The sequence below is a fragment of the Trematomus bernacchii genome, unplaced genomic scaffold, assembly GCF_902827165.1.
Source record: "Trematomus bernacchii unplaced genomic scaffold, fTreBer1.1, whole genome shotgun sequence".
Taxonomy (NCBI): domain Eukaryota; kingdom Metazoa; phylum Chordata; class Actinopteri; order Perciformes; family Nototheniidae; genus Trematomus; species Trematomus bernacchii.
In genome coordinates, this window is record NW_022987593.1 from 7939764 (window position 1) to 7962035 (window position 22272).

General features: G+C 41.6%; 1 protein-coding gene across 3 annotated transcripts in view; it reads left to right on the top strand.

Moving 5' to 3' along the window:
• The window catches only part of lrba (LPS responsive beige-like anchor protein), a 185632-nt gene that overhangs the window by 73779 nt on the left and 89581 nt on the right, over positions 1-22272 (top strand). For all 3 annotated transcript variants that reach the window (XM_034130210.1, XM_034130213.1, XM_034130211.1), the window contains exons 34-36: positions 6338-6402; positions 8562-8670; positions 17843-18009. In XM_034130210.1, the coding sequence (XP_033986101.1) occupies positions 6338-6402; positions 8562-8670; positions 17843-18009 (341 nt within the window). The remainder of the gene's footprint in view (positions 1-6337; positions 6403-8561; positions 8671-17842; positions 18010-22272) is intronic.

Here is a 22272-nt window from a genome sequence, read left to right on the forward strand (position 1 = left end):
CCTGACAGGAAGGGAAGTCTAGCTGAGAGGGGAGAATCAGACGGGAGACTCCTTAAAAAATTGAGTGGCTTTTAATTTGGCTCCCAGCAGGTTTTACTGTGAGCTGGCTTCAAGAGGCTCGGTACCAGAGGGCCTCAAGTGGCACCAACGCTCGGTTATTTATACACAACGTATAATCGTGTTTCATATAAATGAATTTCCCTGACAGAGCCCTCTCCTCTTGACAGCCACTGTTAATGTAGTGTTTTCTTACCTGGCGGGTCTCAAGTTATAAGCACTTGGAATATATTCTTATGTTGCTCCCCCTGCTATCCTCTGTAAGCCATCCTGCTGATACAATCCTGAGCAGGATCCTTTGCTCTGCAGTGGAAATTCACCTCTCTGCATTTTTTATCTGTTTAAAGCAAAGTGCCAAGCTTTGACTTGATTTACTGTCTTTTCTACGGTGCTCATATATCAGAGGCTCCACGTAGAATTCAGAGTTTCACCTAGTCATACTTAAAAAAAAAACTATTTATTTTGTATCCATTGGTATTTTCACTTGGCATTGTTGAGATCAAATAAAAGCTAGGAGGAGAACACACACAAAGATCAGGCCTTCTCCCACAAATTAATTAAATAGAATAAGAAAATAGTTTAAAAACAAATGTTTGTTTTTTAAACTCGGCTGGATTTTTGTGCATTTCTTTATTTTTGCTTAAAATGTATGCAAAATACTATTCTTTACTGAAAAGTCTAGACCTACAGTCCTCTTAAAGAAACAGTGATAAAAATGCGGTTGTTGAATAAAATGATAATATTATGTCACAGTAAAAACTAAACATCTGCTCCACTTAGAAGTGAAACAGCTGCACATTGTTTAAGTATTTGTATTCTCCTACATCATTAGAACTCTCTAACATTCCTAACTGAAGTAACCAAATACCAGATTTGTTGCAAGATTAGATAGAAAATTAGGGCTCTTTTTAATAATTTGTAACGTGCCGTTTACTTTCATGTATTCCACTTAAACATACTTCCCATGCTAACTCAAGTGTTAGAATGTGTTTTGGGTTTGTCTGTTTGGTGTATGGGGATGTTTAGGTCTTGTATTTTTTACTCCGTGTGTTACTGTAGCCATGAAAGTGTGAGTCCCTGAAGCTCTTGGAGACCCTGCAGTATAAATATTTGGACACCAGTACATTTTCTCTGTTGTGATTTGAACACGCAAACACCAATACGAGTGTCTGTTTTTCTTTAAGGCGATACCATCAGAGCACGCACATGTGGAGTGTGGAGAGCTAGAGTAGACACACCGGTGTTAAGTTATACATACACACACACACACACATATACGTTTTCAGGCACGGCAACATGAATAAAAACTCAACTTCTGGACTAATTATTAAAAAGGACAATGATGAAGAACATCTTTGCACATTTTCTTTGTTTTGTCTTTCTCATCCGCACACATGGGCATTTTTCTGTTGTGGGTGGTTGCTGTTTAGAAACATTTGGACCACAGTTTCCTTGTCTATTTATCTTTCATGTTCGTCAACACACAAAGGTTTATTTCAAGCCAGCGCATGTCATTGATATCTTAATGGCCATCGGAAGCTTTACTTTATAGCAATTAATAACTTATCATAATTAATAAAACATTTAAAAAAGATGCAGTTTGTTTCCATCTGCTTTGGCTTTTTGCAGTCTTGTCTCGTCACCTTGTTATCAATCTTCTATTTAACTTTGAGGTTTTTTAATATAAAAAAAGGAGAAAATCAGAAGCTCTCAGCCTAATTCAGCTTCTGCTGCAATGCAACATTTGATGATTTATGCGTTTGTCGTCCCATCTAAAGTTGTATTCCCATAGCTTTTCGAATCAACAAATCTCAGTGATTATGAGTGATGCCACCTAAAAGCACAACCGATTTATTTATTATTTCGGTCGAGCAGAGCCATTTCTTTCTTCAGTGTTGGAAAATATTTTCCTTGTGTTGTGGCGAGCCTGATTTTTGAAAGGCCATTTTGCTCAGGAGGTCTGTGTTTTCTCACCAGGGGTAGTGGTATATTTAGATGTTGATTATGGATAATCAGCTGTAATGACGGAAGTGCATGGCATGTGTGTTTAGACTCAACGCCATCACCGTGGAACACAGACCAAACAGAGCTGTCTTATTGACTTCAGGTTGAGACATTTCCATGAATACATTCAGTCACACACATCCTCGCACACAAAAAAGAAAAAGGTAACAAAACACAGCCCCTACTACCTATATTAAACATTGAAAATCCGATCAGGATCAAGGGACAGCCCTTTTTCTCAGTCCTATCATCTGTTAGGAGGTCAGGTTATAGGTGAGAGGTCACAAATGGCTGCTTGTATCCTCTCATCAGCAGCTCTGTGGTCACGGCCCCTATTGCGACCATAAAAGCTGTGGCACCGCTGACCTGGTCAGCCAAAATCCAATATTCTATCACTGACCTGTCTCTGTTTCCTTTTTGTCTCGAGACGTCCCTCAGATCAGGGTCATTACTTTTTTAATTCAACTAGAGGAGCCATTTTTTTTAGCCCGTAATGACACCATTAGTCTTGCTATCACCTTTGTCTGTGTCCACAAAATGCCAATGGCCTCTAAATCGCTTGTCAAACCTAATTTAGAACCGAAGCTTTTCCGAGCTGCAGTTCTGCGATAAACATTTTATTTCTGCTGAAGAAGCTTTTTGTTTCGCATTGAATTCTAAGACTCCTGCACTAAATTCCCAAGTATTGTAAAGAAATCACATAAACCAAAATGTAATGTCACTTATTTCCTGGTGCTCCAGAAAGGACAGCTCTATTTACATCCTCACTTCCTGTGGTGTTTATTTGAAATCCAGAAAGCACACATTCTGGCCCGGTCTACAATATCACCACAGCCACAGGCTAACACGCATGCTTAATGTCCTTCAACTACAGTCTATGCTTCAACAAGAAGGCCCCAAGGCTGCTCTCACACACTTCCTCTAAAGCAAAACTCTGCCGCAAAACCCTCTGCCAGTTCTCAACTAAAACACACTGTTTCCACTCCCAAGCCCAGACTTTTATTCCCTCTGTGCCCTCTTTATTTGGATGTATTGTAAACACGGTCAATGCCAATATGGACCTTCAGGACAAAAAGCAGTTTTGAGTTGAGCTTAAGTGTTAGGTTGTTGTCTGTATGACGTGCAGTTGGGTACAGAGTGATGGTGCGCAGGCATTTCGAAAGGTTTAGTTTCTCTTGGCTTGATCCATGATTGGTTCTGATGGTTGTACGTTTGTTGTGCTGAAAGGGAACAACTCTATGGTATGGAAAAGCACCACATAAGTACAAATATCTTTGGTTATGTATTAGGAACTTCTTGAAAATTGATCTTTCCTTCCTCCTTGTAGCGCTGATCTCCTTGTCCCTGTGGGCTCTCAGTTTACTGAAAGGCCAGTCGCTACATAAACACACAGCTTCCTCTATCAGCGCAAGAGATGATGACAGCAGAGTTTAAAAAGTTAATGCTTGGATACACATACGCCTTGTGTATCCTTCCCTTTATAGTTGTTTCGCAACTCAATGAAACTGTTATCGCAATTAAAATGTGCTTTGTTGAGTAAAAAAATACATCAGGATTATTTTCACCACCACTGAATTTTCTATTACACACTTATGAACAAATGACACTTTTTTTAATAAAAGACAAATAACGTGGAAGGTATGGTGACACGTATGCCTGTGATTTAATGATTTCTTTGAGAGCAGTTTGGTATTTCACGTCTCTAATCTGAGGTTTTTCGGGCATATTTCTCCATCTCCCCTGAGAGGAAGAAGGGGGGGAAAGCGCTGTGAGGTTCAGACAGGCCCCATGACCTTGTTGCTTTATTATTCTTTTGACGGTTGTGTTGAAGGTGTTGAAATATTGAACAGAACATGAGAGACGATGACCGCTAAGTTTTCCTTGCCTCGTTGTCCCTTCGAAATTGAGGATTTAAAGTCGCACTCGACTGTGGTTGGATTGTTTAGACTGACACCTCGAACCATAACGTTAGTCAAAGAGGAGGAGATTTGTGTATTTACGTTTGATAAATGCACTCTCAACACAGCTCTTTCACTCCTTTCAAATACTTCACCAGCTGATTATGTAGCCTGTGCTGACCGAAGCAGTCAGTACGCCTTTTTAAATGATGTTTCATTTGACATGTAGTAGCAGGAAAGCTTAAGGAGAGCGTAAACCACTGAGTCACCACGATAGCTTATAATACCCCAGAATAGGTTTCAACAGGGGTCCATTTACAAATAGTAGAAAGGATTTTACAAGAACAGAACAAATAAGTAATATCAATGAAAAGATACATTTTTACAATAAAAAAATGCAAACATTCCCCAGTTTAAGCATTCAAATGTTAAAATGTGCTGCTTTTCTCAGTTTGATATCGTTTTATATTAAATATGTGTTGGTTTTGGATTGTTGGTTGGTAAACATAATTGTTAGTAAGTAATTTTAACTGATGAAACTTGACTTATTTTTTCATTTCATTTCATTTCAAACCTTTATTTATCCAGGTGTATCCCATTGAGATCATTGATCTCTTTTTCAAGGGAGACCTGCTCATGTAGGTTCCACATGAAACATAAAAACATAAACAGAACAACAAAAAGGACATCATACAGCATCATTACAGGGATTATAATTTACATAACTATCCACATGAACAGGTACCAACAGCTTCCGATTCAGTAGCATCCAACCGAGCTTTAAAAACATTTAGTGGCACCAGATTGCTCAGTTTCCATTTCAATTGCAGACTATTCCAGGACAGTGGAGCTGCACATCTAAATGCTATCTTCCCTAAGACAGTCCTAGCAGTTGGCACATTTAATAAAACCACAGCATGCGATCTCAGGCAGTAGCCACTTACAATTCGCCGTGAGATCAGGGAGCAGATGTAGGATGGAAGTTTCCCTAACATGGCTTTATATATAAAAATGTACCAGTGACTGAGCCTCCGTACAGTTAGCGAAGGCAAACCTGCCCTTGCATACAGGGTACAGTGATGGGTTAATGCTTTACAGTTTGTCACAAATCTCAGTGCACTGTGATACGCAGCATCTAACTTGACCAGGCAATTGGCAGCTGCATTCATATAAATCAAATCACCATAGTCCAGTACAGGTAAAAAGGTCACAGAGACTAGCCTTTTCCTGGCCTCGAGCGAGAAACAGGACTTGTTCCTGTAGAAGAAACCTAGCCTAACCCTCAGTTTTTTAAGCAGGTTATTGACATGACGTTTAAAAGTGAGACAGTCATCAAGCCAGATACCAAGGTATTTGTAACAGGCAACCACTTCAAGTTTTATTCCTTGCGTAGTTACAATATCTAAAACAGGCTCTGGAGTCTTTTTAGCTTTTGAAAAGAGCATTACCTTGGTTTTATCAACATTTAAAAGAAGCTTTAGTTCAGAGAGCTGAGTCTGAATAATGTTAAAAACAGCTTGCAATTCAACAACAGCCTCCTTAATCGAGGGACCTGCACAGTACATAACGGTATCGTCCGCATAAAAATGTAAGGTTGCTCCATCGACATTTTCACCTAAACTATTGATGTAGATGGAGAATAAAAGTGGACCTAAAACCTTGAGGAACACCATTAGTAATGTTTAACCACTCAGAAGACAGCCCATCAAAATGAACACATTGGGACCTTTCAGAGAGGTAGTTCACAAACCACCCCACTGCATGGCTGGATAAGCCAATACTGAGTAGCCTCTGCTTTAAGATGCGATGATCGACGGTGTCAAACGCTTTGGAAAGGTCAATAAATAGGGCTGCACAACTCTGCTTATTATCTAAAATACTCGTCACATCATTCACCACTTTCATTGTGGCAGTGATGGTGCTATGTTGCTTTCTGAAACCTGACTGATGTTTAGACAGGATGTCATTTGCACATAAAAACACCTTTAACCTGCTCACTCACTAGGCGTTCAAGAATCTTAGCCAGAACTGATAATTTAGAGATGGGCCTATAATTATTTAATAAAGTGGCCTCCCCACCTTTTAGTAGAGGCAGGACATACGCTGACTTCCACAGTTTTGGAATTGTGTTTGTGCTGAGGGAGAGGTTAAAAAGAGTAGTGAGAGGTGGAGCAATAAAATCTGCAGCTATCTTTAAAAAGAAAGGTTTTTGCATTTTTTAGAAGGAATTCATTAGCATTAAATATGTCTGGAATTTATTTGAAAACTTATAATTCTGTGTGTCACGTGATTAACCGCACCATGTGTAAAATGTACCATCTGTAACTCTGTAAAGTTTTTTCAGTGCCGTTCCTGACATTGTATTTTTCCAATTGCAGGAATGGCAGAACTCCATCCAGAAGAATGCAGGTCTCGCCTTCATCGAGTTGGTCAACGAAGGCAGGTGGGTAACTCCGATATGCTGAACGCTGTCCTCTCAGCAGAAACACTTCTTCCTTCTTCATTATCTATCCAACCTCTACCCATCAGCCACTTTCCAATTTCACCATTCCTGGATCACACCTCAGCCCCTCAGCCCCTCAGCCCCCAAAGATCCCCAAGGCCTCACTGATAGGGTGGCTGTTCAAGATTCTGGACGACAATCAATGATCGGGGTGGGGGCTGGTGAGGATGGAAGATCCTTGAGTTCAAGGCTCCATACAATGCATGCTCATCCTCGAGGGATTAGGGAAAAGGAGAGAGGTTAGGTAAAAGGTGACAGGGGCTCTGATCGCTGGTTTCTCTGTGACACTTGGGAAATGGCTCCTGATTTCTTCCTGTCCCTCTGTCAGTGTATGCCTTTCTAGTTGAGCCTTTATCTGCCTGTAATCATCTCATCTGCCTGCCACTGTCTTTTGTTTTTCGTCAATACATTCTTGGTTTTCAATTATCCCAACATATAAGCCTCTCTGTTCCTTCCTAATAAGACTTCCCACATCAGTAACTCTTAGTCTTATAACTCCTCAATTTCAGATTCAGAGAGCCACATTTTCCATTATTGATCCTCAGCTTTCAAGAATTGGCAGAGGCTAATGCAAAGTAATGCTAATAAGTCTAGCAATGCACTGTAGTCCTATGAGAGGGAAGGATTTGTAATTCACTTAAGTGGCTTATTCTGCCATAACTCAAGTCAGGGCGAGTCACGGAAGTGCTTTCATGTGTATGCAAATGTGTGTCTGGTCTGATTCTTAGTGGGAATCAAACAGTCATTTAAATATGATTACAACATGATTAGTTGAAAATCAAATTCCCTTCTAAACTGGTCATCATTTTACCTACTTAATCAAATCCAGATTTTATTCTATACGCAAGTCCATCATAATTAGGTTTTGTGTTATTTATACAGTCTGTGGTCTTACTACAAGTAGTTTGACACTGGATTTTGTGTACAGGAGGCATGTTCTAATATTTTATAGTTCAGGTATGTTTCATTAGACGTAAAGCTGTCACTGCTGGCTAAAGTAGCTAGGAAGTTGATTGTGTTGTAAAAAACACAGACTAAGCGACATAAAAAATATATTAATTAATAACGATAGGCTATTTTCTTCCCCTTCTGGTTTTTTTCTCCATATTGAGACCAGGATGACATCAAACGGGTATTAAAAGGTGTACTAAGTGGCGGTAAACGTGTCTATCAGTATTGAATTAAACTTGGGGAAGCCAGCAGATTTTCTTATTGCTAAATATTTTACTAGTTTGTTTCCGTAATGTCTTCAGAGATGTCTGTTTTGTCCATATACAGTGTTAAGCGCAGAGCCATAAAGCAGTGGCTCGGTTATTGATAGCGGGGCCTCGACAGGGCCATGGAGGCTGCAGAGGCCCCGGCACCTCCGCTCCCCTGCTGCCCTGCGCTGAAACAGCAGGCTTAGGTTACAGTCCTCCCCTGGCCCCTAACCCCCCCCTTCTCCCCCCACACAGTCAGTCCCAGCCCCCCCCCATCCCTGCTCTCTGGCCCCTAGTCTGTTATTGTTCCACTTTGCACAGTCCTGACCTTAAGGGCTGTAGAGAGGTTTCTTCGCCTCACGCACACACACACACACACACACACACACACACACACACACACACACACACACACACACACACACACACACACACACACACACACACACACACACACACACACACACACACACACACACACACACACACGGCATGCATGTTTCATTACCACTGATAAGAAGAGGGAGGTACACATGTAGCAACATGGGCAGAGATCCTCCCTCGTGTCAGATGCATATCATTAACAAGTCAATTAGCACCTGCACCCCAGCTAAAGGATCTTTCTGCTTTGGTTTTGCTTCTAAAATGTGATTTTCTGCTTATTTTCCACGGCTCTCTTTCAGCATTTTATGGCTATTACATGGCTGTTCCTTCTTACCAGATACCACAGTTTTAAACAGATGTTTTGACCTCAATATTTTATGATGTTGCTAAGCATCTGTATGGCATTTCCCCCTCTATGACTGCTGCAAAATGTACATTCATATACCTAATAAAAAATGTATATATATCTATTATACAGTATTCCAGTGTGCTGACGTCCATCTGCCCTCTCCACAGGCTGCTGAGTCACACCATGAAGGACCACCTGGTTCGTGTGGCTAATGAAGCTGAATTCATCCTCAGCCGACAGAGGGCTGAAGACATTCACAAACATGCAGAGTTTGAGGTAAGATGCTCCACAGCTCTGGCAACTCATGCACAGGCACCCAAGCATGAGAACAAAATGGCGATTGACCTAATATTAGAAAAGCAAAGTAAATCATCTTTGGATAAATATAAGGGTCTATTAAAAATATTTTTGAGGAAGATTTTGGATTGTAATCTGCTGTTTATGTTAATGACACAAACAAATAATATTCTGCAACTTAAATCTGAAATCTGTAACCTTTTAAACAACTACAACGAATAGTAAACTTAGCAGAAAGTGTTGCATTTATTAAGCTGTTTTTAATGTGTGTCTTTTTTGGAGATATGCATTAAAAGTGTATTTTGCAGACCATTTTCGCAAGCTTACATGAAAGATTATTTACTGAAGTGAGTTGACAAATCTGATCAGCATTTGTCAATAGAAGAGTGTCCTTAACATGTTTTACAACGTTCAGATGGTTATAAAGACACATTTATAAATAGATGACCGTTTTTAACTATATGTGTTGCCTAGAAAGAAAGAGGGAAGATTACCAGGTCAAACTAGTGAAGGATTCTAGTAAACTTCTTTTCCTGTCAAAGAAAATGTTAACCAAGCACAATTTGTCGTAAGCTACTTTCAGATTTCCTCCTGTGCTTCCTCAACTTGCTAAACTCTGACAAAAAACTTTATTCGTAGCTATACAGTAGGCCCATTGAACTAAGACTCCTTTGATAGAAGTATTTATAAGTTTGATATTCCTATGCTTTGTCAGTGAATATATTTAATGAAAATATTCAGTGAGAGCAAAGTGGAGCTGATCCAATGCCTACTCAAAACGTGTCCATCAAGTTTTAGGATCTGTCACAGCAAACCTAGAGGGTAAATGTTTGCTTTTCAAACATAACCTCTCCGCTAATCGTGAACACACACAAAAAACTCCCAGACTTGCGCGCACACACTGACTGAAGCACTTTGAGGCTGGAGATTGAGCTTGGCACAAATATCCCTAACCAAACATTGTGTAGTGTTAATTTATCCCTATGCCTCTCCGTTTAACGGCAGGCTTACCCCTGAATCATAGCTTCTCCCCCCCCTCTTGCGTAAAGTTCTCACAGCACAAATGTTACCATTCACATGTAGCTGACGGGCTAACTCCATCCTGACCCATGGGCACCCTCAGTTGCCCCTTTCCCAGTCCAACTTCCCCCCTGCTCTGCTTTCTAGATCTCACCAAAATCATTTCCTGTCCTGCTGAGATCCTGTCCATTATACTCCCGCTGGGGGTGTATTTTGCCAGTGACAGGAATATGGCATCCTCCCCTCTCTTCCATCCCTCCCTCGCTCATTTCTCAGGAACCTGCCAGCACTAAAATCCGCAGACAGACCTGAGAGGTGCTGGCCTGAAGGGCTGACTGTGTGTAAACCCACCGCCCCAACCCTCAGCTCCCACTACGCAGTAAAATGTGATGCTTTTTTTTTAAGGTTCAATGAAGGGTCTCTCTGACATTCAGGTAGAGTAAATTCCCTCAAGAGTGCTGAAAGTCAATCGGGGGGGGGGGGGGGTTACAACTCTTAAACATCAAAGTTTTGTCTGTGATTGCTATGTTTTGCTCCCTTTTGGGACAGGCTGCTTTTCTTTGTTATCAACATCCTGTTCGCATGAACCCCTGTTTATCACTCTTTTCCAAGTGTCAGCGTCGCAAACTGTACCATCTGACATGGCTTTATATTGATCAACATGGACTGGTGGAGTACGCTTTGATTCTACTAGGTTAATGTAGCAGATTCTTTATATACTGCATATCTCCTTTATGAAAAGGTGTGTTGTATTTGGCCTCTTGCAAAAAGTATGTACAGTATGCAAAGTTAGGCATCTGTCTTCATTTGACAGAAGAGCAGCACAAGTAAAAATGTCTCAGAGTATGTTGCCTGACTGGCAAACGGACAGACGGACAGACTTGGCAGCCACTCTGCCCCGAATGATCTCTGCTCTGCCCGGCCCCTCGCTGTGGCAGCAGGCCACACACTCCTCCATTTCTAAAAGTTCCAGGCTTAAGTAACTGATTCCTTACCTGGCATGTCGTAGCTTGGCATTGCACACAACAACCTGTCTGTTCCAAACTGGATTGATTGTTTTGCTTGTTTTGTTATAATAAGCTCTGCCTGTGTGTGTTGCCATATTTATTTTAGCTGAATCTTATGTACAAAGGTTACTAAAAACCAAAACGTGTTAGCCCTAATATTTGAGATGTATGTCTAACAAGGGTTGGGCATAAGAATAAGTTTATTACCCGACTTAAAATACAAGTCCTTGCTTCACATAAGACTTTAGCAAGCATACAGTTATTCGACCAAATCCCAGCATGCTTGAAAACATGAAATGATTATTCTTTGATCCATGTTTGGTATAAAAGTGTATGTTCTACTCTGGGCTCTCATCATTGACCAGTTTTCTGTCATAGCTGTAATGTGTATAAAAGACTGGGGGCTTACATACACTGTGTGAAGTGTAATAGAGTCATAGGTTGTTACATTTCCAAATGATCAGCTCTGTAAGTTACAACTGTCAGTCAATCGACTGCTAACACACAACTAATGGAAAGCTATAACTTTTGTTTCGTTTTTTTTTTCATGTTGTCATTGGAAACCTTCTCTACCTTTCCAATCTTCCAGCCGTCCTTAATCAGATACCCGGCCCAGCTCGTCCCAAACTATGTTTCACAATTGAATTCCCCACTTAAATGCAGCTGCTCCTCTGTGACCTCTGAAAGAAGTGAAGCCCTGATAAGTCTTGCTCTGATATTGCTGTATTGATTTTTGCCTCCATACGAGCCCTGCTCTAGCTGCTAGAGCCAACGGTTTCATTTTGCACTGCCACAATAAAAATAACAGGCCAATGAAACATCCCCCCTGAGGGTGGGGGTTGGAGGGTTTTTGAAATAATTTTCAGCTATGTCCTAGCTTTTTTTCATTTTTTTTTTAAACGTTGTTTCTCTCTATTGTGTTTCTGTGACACCAAAGGTTGGTTATTGTTTTGTGAGAAATCAACCTTAAAAGGGGCCTCCAAAATGACACATGTTGTCATTGTGTTACACTGGAAGTGAGGAGGTTTGCACAGTCATGCAGTTACAATTGCCAGCACATATTCTGCATCGTCCCTCACTGTACTATTATGCCTTTTAAAAAGTCCTGCTTCAGTTTAACAGCAGCAGCAACACCAAGGCACCGGAAAAGAGTATAATTCAATACATAAAAACAAATGTATGTTTGCTCCTTGTCACAGATGATATCCTTTTAGAAAGGCAGTGATATAGGATTTAGATACCCAGCATAACATATGCCTTCTCTCTCTGTTTCCCTCTCACACTCTCACTGGCTCTCTGTGGGACAGAATTGAGTTATCTCTGGCCCTGAGAGTAAGTTATTACAGTGGGCTTAGGGTGAAACAGATGAAGATAACTGGGGGGGTGGAATCCAATTACCTTTTAGGGTTCTCTATCTAAAAGGATCCTTAATGTGAAGGAGATCTGCAGATCGGATGCTGCTGCCCAGCACAGCAAATGATAGACTCTGATATCTTTCAGAGGAGCAGGAAGGAGAGGGGAGCCCGAGAGATAGAAAGGAGGGGAGAGAAATCGAACTCCTTCTTTTTATGGGGCTGTTCATTAGGGATGAAATGTGGTGGGCTCAGGGGCACAAGGGCAGATAAGAAGGTCCAGATAGGGAAGAGTGAGCAAGACCCAAGTCGTTTCTATTCTTTCTTACCCTTCCCTTCTGCTCAATCTTTTTCCTTTTTTTTTTATATACACCCCCCCCCTTGATTCATCTTCTGCTGTTATATGGAGTAATTGAATTGACTGTCTGAGGAGATCCTGTGAAAGCCAGACGATAGCAGCTAATTAGTGCTTGGCGTCATTGTCTTCCCTCTGCTGAGCTTGTAAAACGATCTGGTGCTGCTCCCACGTTAATGACATTAACATTGAGCTGATGCTCATTATGTTGCATTATCATAGCACCGCTCTCTGGAAGCGTGTGCATCACAGAGAGTCTGGGAGAGGATGCACTGTGATAGCTTTTAAGGGATACTACATCCACACAAAATGTTATTTGTAAAACAGTTACTCTTCCCGTGTTACCTTGAATTTTGGAATACAATATAACTGTTTATTGCATGCATAAGCCCTAGGTGAACAAAGAATACAACAAATAGAGGAAAGTCTGGATGAATGCAAGCGAATCAGCAACATAAAAACGATTTGATACAGTTGGCTCTTAAATGAGGCATCCATGTACTTCCATTCATCAATACGTTTCTCCTTTTTCAATTCACTGTGGAGTCTTGCCAGAAGTGTTAAGAATTCAAGGTAACACTGGGTGAGACATTTCTATCGGATGGTAATTGTGTGTGTAAGGTACTCCTTTAAGTAAGCCTGAGCTTAAGTTACATCCCAATTTAAATATAGCCTACAGGCCGAGCAGTTCTCTTATTCCATACAAGCCTGTTTTAGAGAATTACTTTCATTCTGAAAACAGAGGCCATCTGCTGATCTACGGTTACTCAGACACGCGCAGGAATAGCCAGAGAACCACAACTCCCAAAGGCTATTTACACCACATCATTCACAGCTCTCTGACTGATAGCTGCCACCAACTGTAGCTCGCTGTCATGTAGTTGTCGCAAGTGTAATGTAGCATGTCAACTGGGCTGTGTGTCCGGCAAAACTGCTGTCAAAAGAACGAGAGGAAAATGTCTACGATTGTGATCGCATTGTGGGGAAACCATTAAGATATGGTTTGAAATGTCTTATACAGTAAGAGAAAAACGAATCAAGACTGGATAGTATTAGCTCTCTTAAATCATAATTACTGTCAAAATGTAAAGCAAATAGGCATCTATGAACAATGCCGTCTTTACCTTCTTGGTAGAGGATATTTGTTCTTAACTGTACAACATGTGCTGTCTCACTTGAGAGAGAAGTGGGTTACAGAAGATGGTTGGGGAACAGTTGTCTCAGTGTCTATGACTTGTCTGCGTAATGAAGTCCCAAGGTACCTTTTCCGTAGCTCCCATCATTTTTGTTTGACCAGCTAACCCTCCAAAATATGACTTTATTTCACAGTCTTCTATTCAGTATTCAGTGGAAGAATGTCCTCATGTTTTTTTATTATGTTAAGGTGAGCTCAACATTCTGAAAAACAAGGATTTCGAGCTTAGCAGACCATATACAGTATGTGGCTGTTTGTCTTGTTATTATGTGACTTTGTCTCCAATGTTATTTAGAAGAAAATGTCTGTTCGCTGCTTAAATTTCATATTGTTCAAAGAAATGTGTTTTTTAAAATTCAGCCTGAGGTCAAATCCACTATCCTGTATTCGTGCTTTAAGGAAACGTCCAATCCAGAGGACGTGCATTTTTCATCATCGGGACGCGTCCTTTCTTCATTTGACTATTTTTCACCTCCAAGACGACAGTATGATTTTTCACGTGGCATGACCTTGGAGCTGAGCAGGAGTCATTGTAGAAAAATGGCAGCAACGTAGACTGATGTGGCGAGAGGAGGGCGCGATTTGTTGAGACGAGAGGTTTCTGGGTAGAAGAGATGAAGAGGCTGCCAGCCGAGCATGGTGACCAGTCCATTAAAGATCAGCCACAGACAGGGGAGGGGCAGGGTGAAGGAGGGGGAAGAGAGATACTTTGATAAGTGTTGCGCCTGCGTTAACCTTGATGGCCGCTAGCAATGGTACGGTGCCAGCAGCACGGATCTGTTTCAACTGGATTAGATTATTTCTTCCCCCTCCTGTGCTCCGAGAGAAGAACAAAAAATCAATACTTGGGAGCACGGCATGACAGGGGCATCATTTCAGAATTGAAGTGGCTGTCAGGCATTGTCATTTGGTGACTTTTGTTCGCCATTGTACTTTTAAGCCCTCATTTTTCTCCCCCTCCTCTTCCTTTCACTCGTTTCTTCCCTAGCCATTGTCTGAATTCCCCTGGTGACATTTTATGTTGCAATTTGAAAACTCGAGGCCAAGAGATCAAGCGCAAGAGAATCTCTGTGAAACCAATTGGTGGACTGGTTCGGCATGTACTTTTTGTTTAGCGACCCCCATCCTCCGTTCTCATTTCATCCTCTTGTCTCTGAAGACCTCCATTGTGTTCCAGGAGGAATTTATTTGTAGTGTATTTGCATTCTTTGATACAAGACAAGGACAAGCCTGATGTCTCGCCTTCCTCTGGACAGTTTCTCTGCCCCGTTTGTAAATGAAACCCTCTGGGAGTGCTTGTCGACGTTATGTGAGAAATTGAAGATTCTTGCAGAACGATAGCCCAGCGTCGGAGAGTGTGTAGCCCTGATGTGCCACCAGTGTCAAGAGATTGCACTTTAATAACATCTCTGCCGGTTTTGTTTCTTCCTCCTGTTCTCTGACAGAACCCCGAGACCCTGGTTTTGTCAGTCGCCGTGTTGAAAGGCGGCTCGGCAACACACAACCAGACCTTTCTCTGTCACTCTAATTGATAAACATAGGGCTGATATCTTGTAATGAGACTCCATTCTCCAGCCCATTATACTGGTTAACCCTCTCAACCCAGCGGGGGAGAGGAGGAGGGGAGCCGAGGCCTCATCTGACAACAACTACAGCATTTAGATAAGGCTGACACTGCTACAACACCACTGTGAAACTCCTCTCCTGGTTTCCCCTGCTTATTATTTGTAGAAACATGAGCCAGTGGCGATGTGAACCACAACAACAATTTAGGCAACAAAAACCCAGCGAGTGTTTTTATTCGCTGGCTCAAAAAGAGCTTCAGTAATGTGATTACGATGCATGCGTTTCAAAGCTTTGTCTTTGTACGTGCCATTATGAGATTTTTGAGGCGATTACTGTTTTTTCCACTTCCCCAAGCAGACCATTTTCTCCCCAAACTCCAACACACATCCATAGTTATTTTTTTTTGAACTGTTGAAGAATTGTAGGCGACACGGCTCAGTGTAATTGACTCGATTAATGCCAGCCATTATCATTTGGTCTTCACCAAGCTGTCTCCTCCGGCAGAGCCAGGCGACCCTGTCAGCCAGGACATGTAATGGAAGGTGCTGCCCATGATTACAGTGTCGCAAGTCATAACGGTCTCACTGCCAGCAAGCCCTGGTGGCTGTCTGGGTGTGAATTTAACAGAGGCATATATCCTGCCGTGCCTTCAGCTGCACTCTTTTAACTTGCTAAATGGAGGTGTTTGTCTCTGAGTGGGTGTTTTTAGGGTTGTTTTCTTGTCAAAATATGCACACTGGCAGCTTCAGTCACTCCAAAAGAGGCATGGTTCTCATTCCAAATAGGAGCAGATACTTTTAATTTACTTCTTATGTTCTCTCAGCATTCCTTGACAGAAAATAAAGAACAGTTTGTTTGAAAACAGCCAAAAAGCTCCTTTTTACTTTCTGCCCTTTTATCCTGTCAGACAGATGGGAGATTTGGATATTCGCCTTAACCTTCGTAATAACAAAACATAATAAGTCCTTCATAATACCCTGGCCTATCCTCTGACTTCACATCAACGGAATGACCCCGAGCATTAACAGTGACTTGTCTTTTCCACTTACAGGCAGGCCCAACATTGGGTTTTAATGGCACTCCTGATGTGTTCAGCTTTGCTGGTTGTTATTTTAGGGTTGAGCCTGTGAATTTGGCCTTTTCTGCTGTAGTCGTCTTTGGCTTGGGATATGAGAAAGTCCCATTACAGCATGGAGGGCCGGGGTGTTTGGGCAGGCTCAACACACAGGTGATGAAGTGTTTGTTTATGGTTATGAGCTCGAACCCGGCACTGTTGATTAGTACTGCAGACTTTACATGTCTCTGACGGGGGCAGATGGAAATTGACTTTATAGGAATGCAACTTACCCTTCCTACCCTTACATTTTTTTTAAGATGTATGATCTTTAAAGTGTCTCTCTATTGTCCCAGAATAAAATATTTCTTTCTGGAATAGGTATATCATACAGGGTCTAATGCAAAGATGTGATGCTGAACGCCACTTGAATTGAAACCATCCTCCTGGTCCCTTCCTTTGGTCCAGCTTTTTGCTTGTCCCAATTCCTGCTTGCCTTCAGCTGCCACTGATCAAGATTAATGGACACAAACACACACGCACACGCACGCACGCAGAGGCACAGCCCAGCATTTTCTTTTGAAACACTTACTTGAAAATTCCTTTTCCGTACTCCCTTTTTTGTTGCGATTTCCCGGGTCATCATGCTGAAAGGTCAAGGCCCACTTTGATGCCACACAAAGAGACATAGATTGATAATTAAGGCCCAGCAGCCTGCAGAAAAGCCCCTCTAATTTGATTTATACCTATAGATTTTCTGTCAGATATGAAATGTTGTCGTTCAAATTGAAGAGGATGACCCATTATAAAGCGCTTTACTGGTAACTTTGGGAGAGCAGGTTTCATTTGTTAGGCCATGTATCTGGGTTTATACCAATGGCTTAATTTAAGGTTAATTTGATAAGGACAGTAATATATAACCGAAGTAGCATTAACAATTGAATGAGCTTTTGTTCGTCATACTGCTGCCTTTTGCTTTAGTTCCCCGTCTGACAAGATGCAGAGGAAATATAAACGCACCACTCTGAGCCTGATGATCTATAAGGCGAGCAGCACTATACATAGCACATGTTTTTCACACCCTGGCCCTCTACTAACGCTGACTTTCAGTAAGAATATCTCTTTGAAACAACACTTTGAAAGTGAGCCATGAGTGCAAGAGGAGATTGAAATTGATTCTGAAACAGAGATTGGAAATCAAAACACATTACAAACAAATTATAGCTGTTATTTTCAGGAGGTGTTTTACTTTTCCCATCGCTGCAGAGTTCAAAGGCCCATTCTGATAACAAATTCCGACAGAGAAAAATGTCCTCCCTGTGCATTGTGGGTATCGTGTGATTTGGTGTGCCGGAGGGCATTAGTAAATGCGTGTCCACTGTTATTAATCAACATGACATGAGGACAGAAATGACCCTATGCTTTTCATTTGGTTCGACTCAGAGTTTCTATATGTGAAACTGTATCTTCTAAACATGTTTTTCCCATATATGTCCTATAAGATACTAACACAAATTATCATTTTATATGTTGTATAATTCACTCAAGAGGCCTTCTCTTCCAGAATATATGTTTAATGCATCTTTTCTCTTTCTTTTGCAGTCGAACTGTGCGCAGTACGCAGCGGAGAAGCGAGATGAGGAGAAAATGTGCGACCACCTGATCCGAGCAGCCAAGTACCGCGACCATGTGACCGCCACGCAGCTCGTCCAGAAGATAGTCAACATCCTGACCGACAAACACGGAGCCTGGGGAAGCTCGGCCAAAAGGTAAAACCAAAGTCTAAAAACAAGACAAATTAATTAATTCCGGACTTATTTTTACATTTTTAAGTACATTTTAGTGTAAAGACACATCAAACTTTACTATGTACAATATTTTTGTAACCTATCTCAATTTGGGGAACATTTCTGAGGTGCTGTTGAGGTTTTTGTTTACATTGTGTGTTTTGTACACGGCAGTTTTTCGCCCGTGTTCTTTTTGTTCATTTCAAAATGACAAACGATCCGTTAAATGTATATGATGCCACAGTTGTGTTTGTTACCCACATGCCTGGATAGTTTAGCGAGACAATAACTTCTCATGGTATAGACGAGCCTTTAATCAAGAGGATGCACCTGTTTTGTTTTGTTATGCACAGTGTTCGTAGCATGTCAGTTTCTCATCCTTGAAAATTATTCAAAGCCCTGTAATGGTTTTAATCTCATCATAATCTTTCTCATCCCCCCAATACTCATGGCTTTGATTAAATTAGATTTGCAAAGGTGAAAATGTCAGCTGTGGGTTGAATGATGCATTGACTTTCGAGAGAGATGAAAGCCATTAAGAACAGAGGGAACCCTATCCTCCGTGTTTGTTTCGCCAAATAGGCAGCAGAATCCAATGCAGCTATTCCCTAATGATGGCTGTTTGTGCAGGTAGTGTGTAATGGTGAGCCGGAGAGGCGGCCGCTGGCTCGTGCTTGTTAGGCTGAACCAACTCTCCAGAGACTCGTCTGGCGAGGGTTAGCTTGCTGTTGGATCAAGACTCTCTCTCTGGCTGCCTTTGTTTTCCTTTCTATTGAATCAGGATGCAGTGCATTATTTGTCATATTTCTTTTCTCCTTGATCCCATCTCTCTCCCAATGCTTCTCTCACTATTTCTCTTTTTCTGTTGGACTCCATGTGTACTCGCACAAAGCTATTTACTATGGAGATTGTGTTCTACGAGCCCCGGCCAGAAAAGTCCCCCATTACCAGCCCTTTATGCCGTTGCACTATTGATGGTTTTCCTAATGGCTGCCGATGGGCGCAGGGAGCCATTGGCACTGGGCCTTGGAGTGCAGCGCTCTTTTAATAAATCACAATCAGTCCTGTGCCATTACATCAATATTTTTGGTCAATTACTGTGAAGGTCAGGTGGTGCAGCTTCGCACCAGGGCCCCTGGTATGCGGGCACTGGAGAAACATCTGGCACTGCAAAACCCAGAAAAAGAACAAGGAAAAGGAAAAAATGCACACAGAAAAAAAGACTTGTACTGTAAGTACACCTGCAAGCATGCAGTCTTTCCTAATACAAGAGATGTTGGTTCCCTTATTCCATACAACAACTAAACATGTGATGCAGCACCATCCCAGCGTGTAAATACAGTCGGGAAGGGAAGGACGGATGAAACCCACAACCTTTTTCAAGCTGTGAAAATGAAATCCAGGAACACAAAGACAATACGCAGCTATGATTACGACCTTTTGTTGCTCGGGTGTAAAATCCAAGCCTGGCTGCTCACACGCCATAAAAACGTATTCCCCAAAGTTTCCATTCAATAAAGAGTCTGAAAATGAAAATATTATTTTCTCACAAGCTGATGGGAATTGTTGTTTCCTCACGGCAGGCATCTAATATCTTCTGACATAGTGTGACCCGCCTGAATGCAATTTGTGTCTTAATATCCAGCTTACAGCCGCCCCGGCCCCTGGAGGAAAGAGGTGTTAGGTGATTTTCCCTTTTCCATTCCCTGCTTTGTCTGTGGTTCTCTCTCTCTTCCTTTCTCAATGTAACAACATACACTTTCTTCTCTCCTCTTCTCCCACTCCTTGTCCTTTGCTCTTTTTTGTTTCACTATCTCCTTCAGTTGTATCAACGAGCGTCCAGGGAGGATTCCTTTCACCAGACAGTGGCAGTATCTATCTTTTTTTTGTGCCCTTGTCTGTCATCTTGTGTCAAAACATAGACAGATCTACAGTCAGACGGATAGGGCGACTACCTGTTCATCCATACTATTCTGTCCCAGTGCCTCGAGACCCAGGTGTACAACATGCCAGCCTGCTGTCTTTTTAAGGGAGAACAGCTAGCAAGATATCCACAAATGAAACCGCTGGCAGTTGTCATTTTTTTCTCTCCTCACCTCTCCAGTTTCCCCCCCCCCCCCCCCCCCCCCCCCCCCTCCTTTTTCTCTGAGCTTGGGTCCACCGAGCATCCAGAGCGCTGCAGTGTTTATTTGGGTCAGGAATCATCTTTCATGTATATGACACCTAGACAAAGTCGACGGACAGCGAGCGGAGATGAGGGCAGATGATGGAGAACGCCAACTCACGGTCTCTGGGGACCCGCACTACTCTCCTCTTTTTTCCCCCTCTCATACCTTCTCTTTATTGCATTCTAATAGGCTGACTAATGTACCATGGAAATTCACTCTGGGTGTAGGAAGCGGGGAAGTTAACAGCAAGGTGGCTGCAGCTAAGAAAAGGTTGAAATGGGATGTAGAAGCAGTGTGTTCACTCTGTTGTTGACAATCTACTGATGCAGTCAGTCAGTTTGAGGCAAATGGAAACAATATTCAAGATGCAGAGGTTTAGGTATACTCCCTGGAATTTGCTGTTCTCCTACTTTGTCTTACTCTTGCCTTTTTAAGCCTGCATCAGCATCCTTTTTATTCCAACAATCCTCACCTCCAGCTAGTCCCCCCCCCCCCCCCCCCAAACACACACTCACACACACACACCTCGAGCACCAACTCCTCTCCCTCTGCTCCTCCTCCCTCATATAAGCAGCTCATTTTCTGCAGCACCACTGCTCTAATGGACGCCCTTAGGCTAGAGGCTTCCCAGCCAAGGGACATCCATCTTTCGGGATGTCACACTCCCGCCCGGCAAAAAATCTTTGTGATGTGCACTCCAATTTTTCTTCAGTAAATCAAATCTTCCTTCCTTCAGAAAGACGAATGCTTTAGGGTTGGAGTGTTATAGAGAAAATCAATGCCGGCAAAATTGAAACAGTATGCCCCCGTATTGATCGGCCTTGTGAGATCGAAAAGGAACAGCTTTGTAACTGTTCCGCTGGACAGTTAGCTGACCTGTAATGGACAAACTATTGATATTAGCATTACTATTTTATCTTGTGCTATGTCATTTCGCTAGCGCACTATTGAGGGAAAGAAGCCGGAGCAGAACGTTCACTGTTAGAATTTCTTTGTACTTGTTATCCACTAATGATACAAAAGATGGTGGGAAATGGTGTCTCACAATATACAGAGGACGGTTTTCCTTTGTGCTCTCTTCTCTTTTCATAAATGTTATAGCCTCTTCTTTATAGGATATCACTATTACATATACACCATTGTAAGTTGTGCATGAACAGAGTGAGTGCAGAGCAACACTACAGTATATTCATTGTATACATACACCTTACATATTATCCTGTCAATTATTTATACTACTTTTGCTATCTTAGTTCAGGGTGCGATGTCACTAAATATACATCTAATGTGATTTAACAATTAATTGATACAATTTAAATGTGTATTTAAAGCATCTTAAATTTGGTTTCAAATGTTGTTATCACTATAAAACAGACTATTACTTACTAAATCATCTTAAAAAATACATCCTAAATCTTATTCATTAAAAATATAAAACTCAAAATCCCAGTCATTTGGCCAAATCAATACTCTGTTAATGTCGTTAGCTCAGATTTAATTGACAGTATCATCTCAGATCTTGCTAAATTCTGATTGGGCCACTGACATTTGTGTAATAGCAGAATACAGAAAATGTCTCAAATAAAATAATCAAAACCACAACATGATTTTATAGTGATATTAGGAGGTTGATTAAGTGAATATGTTTTATAGGCCTTTAATAAATACTCTGTTTATCAACTTATACATTTATAAAACATGTATTGTAGCACCACTGCTCTGTCCTTGTTAGTTTTATCCCACACGTTGAGCCTCCTGGACAGCAACTGTATCACCCTCTCAAGAAATCTATTAATTATACTCTGAACATACTACCGAGTTATGCTTACTACAGTGTGGCCATTCTTGTTCACATAGCATTTTTTCTTCATATACAGTAAATGATTGCATGAGAAACCGCGGCAGCACGATTCATCTCTACTTGTATGCTTTCATTCCAGACCTAAATCACAATTATGATACATAATACTGAATGTAATGCATGTGTTAAAGCCGAGGTCTGCACAATGTCTGCGCTGCCTTTGCGTGCATGCTTCATGGACACTCTGTACATTACGGCTGCGCTGGTACTGTGCAC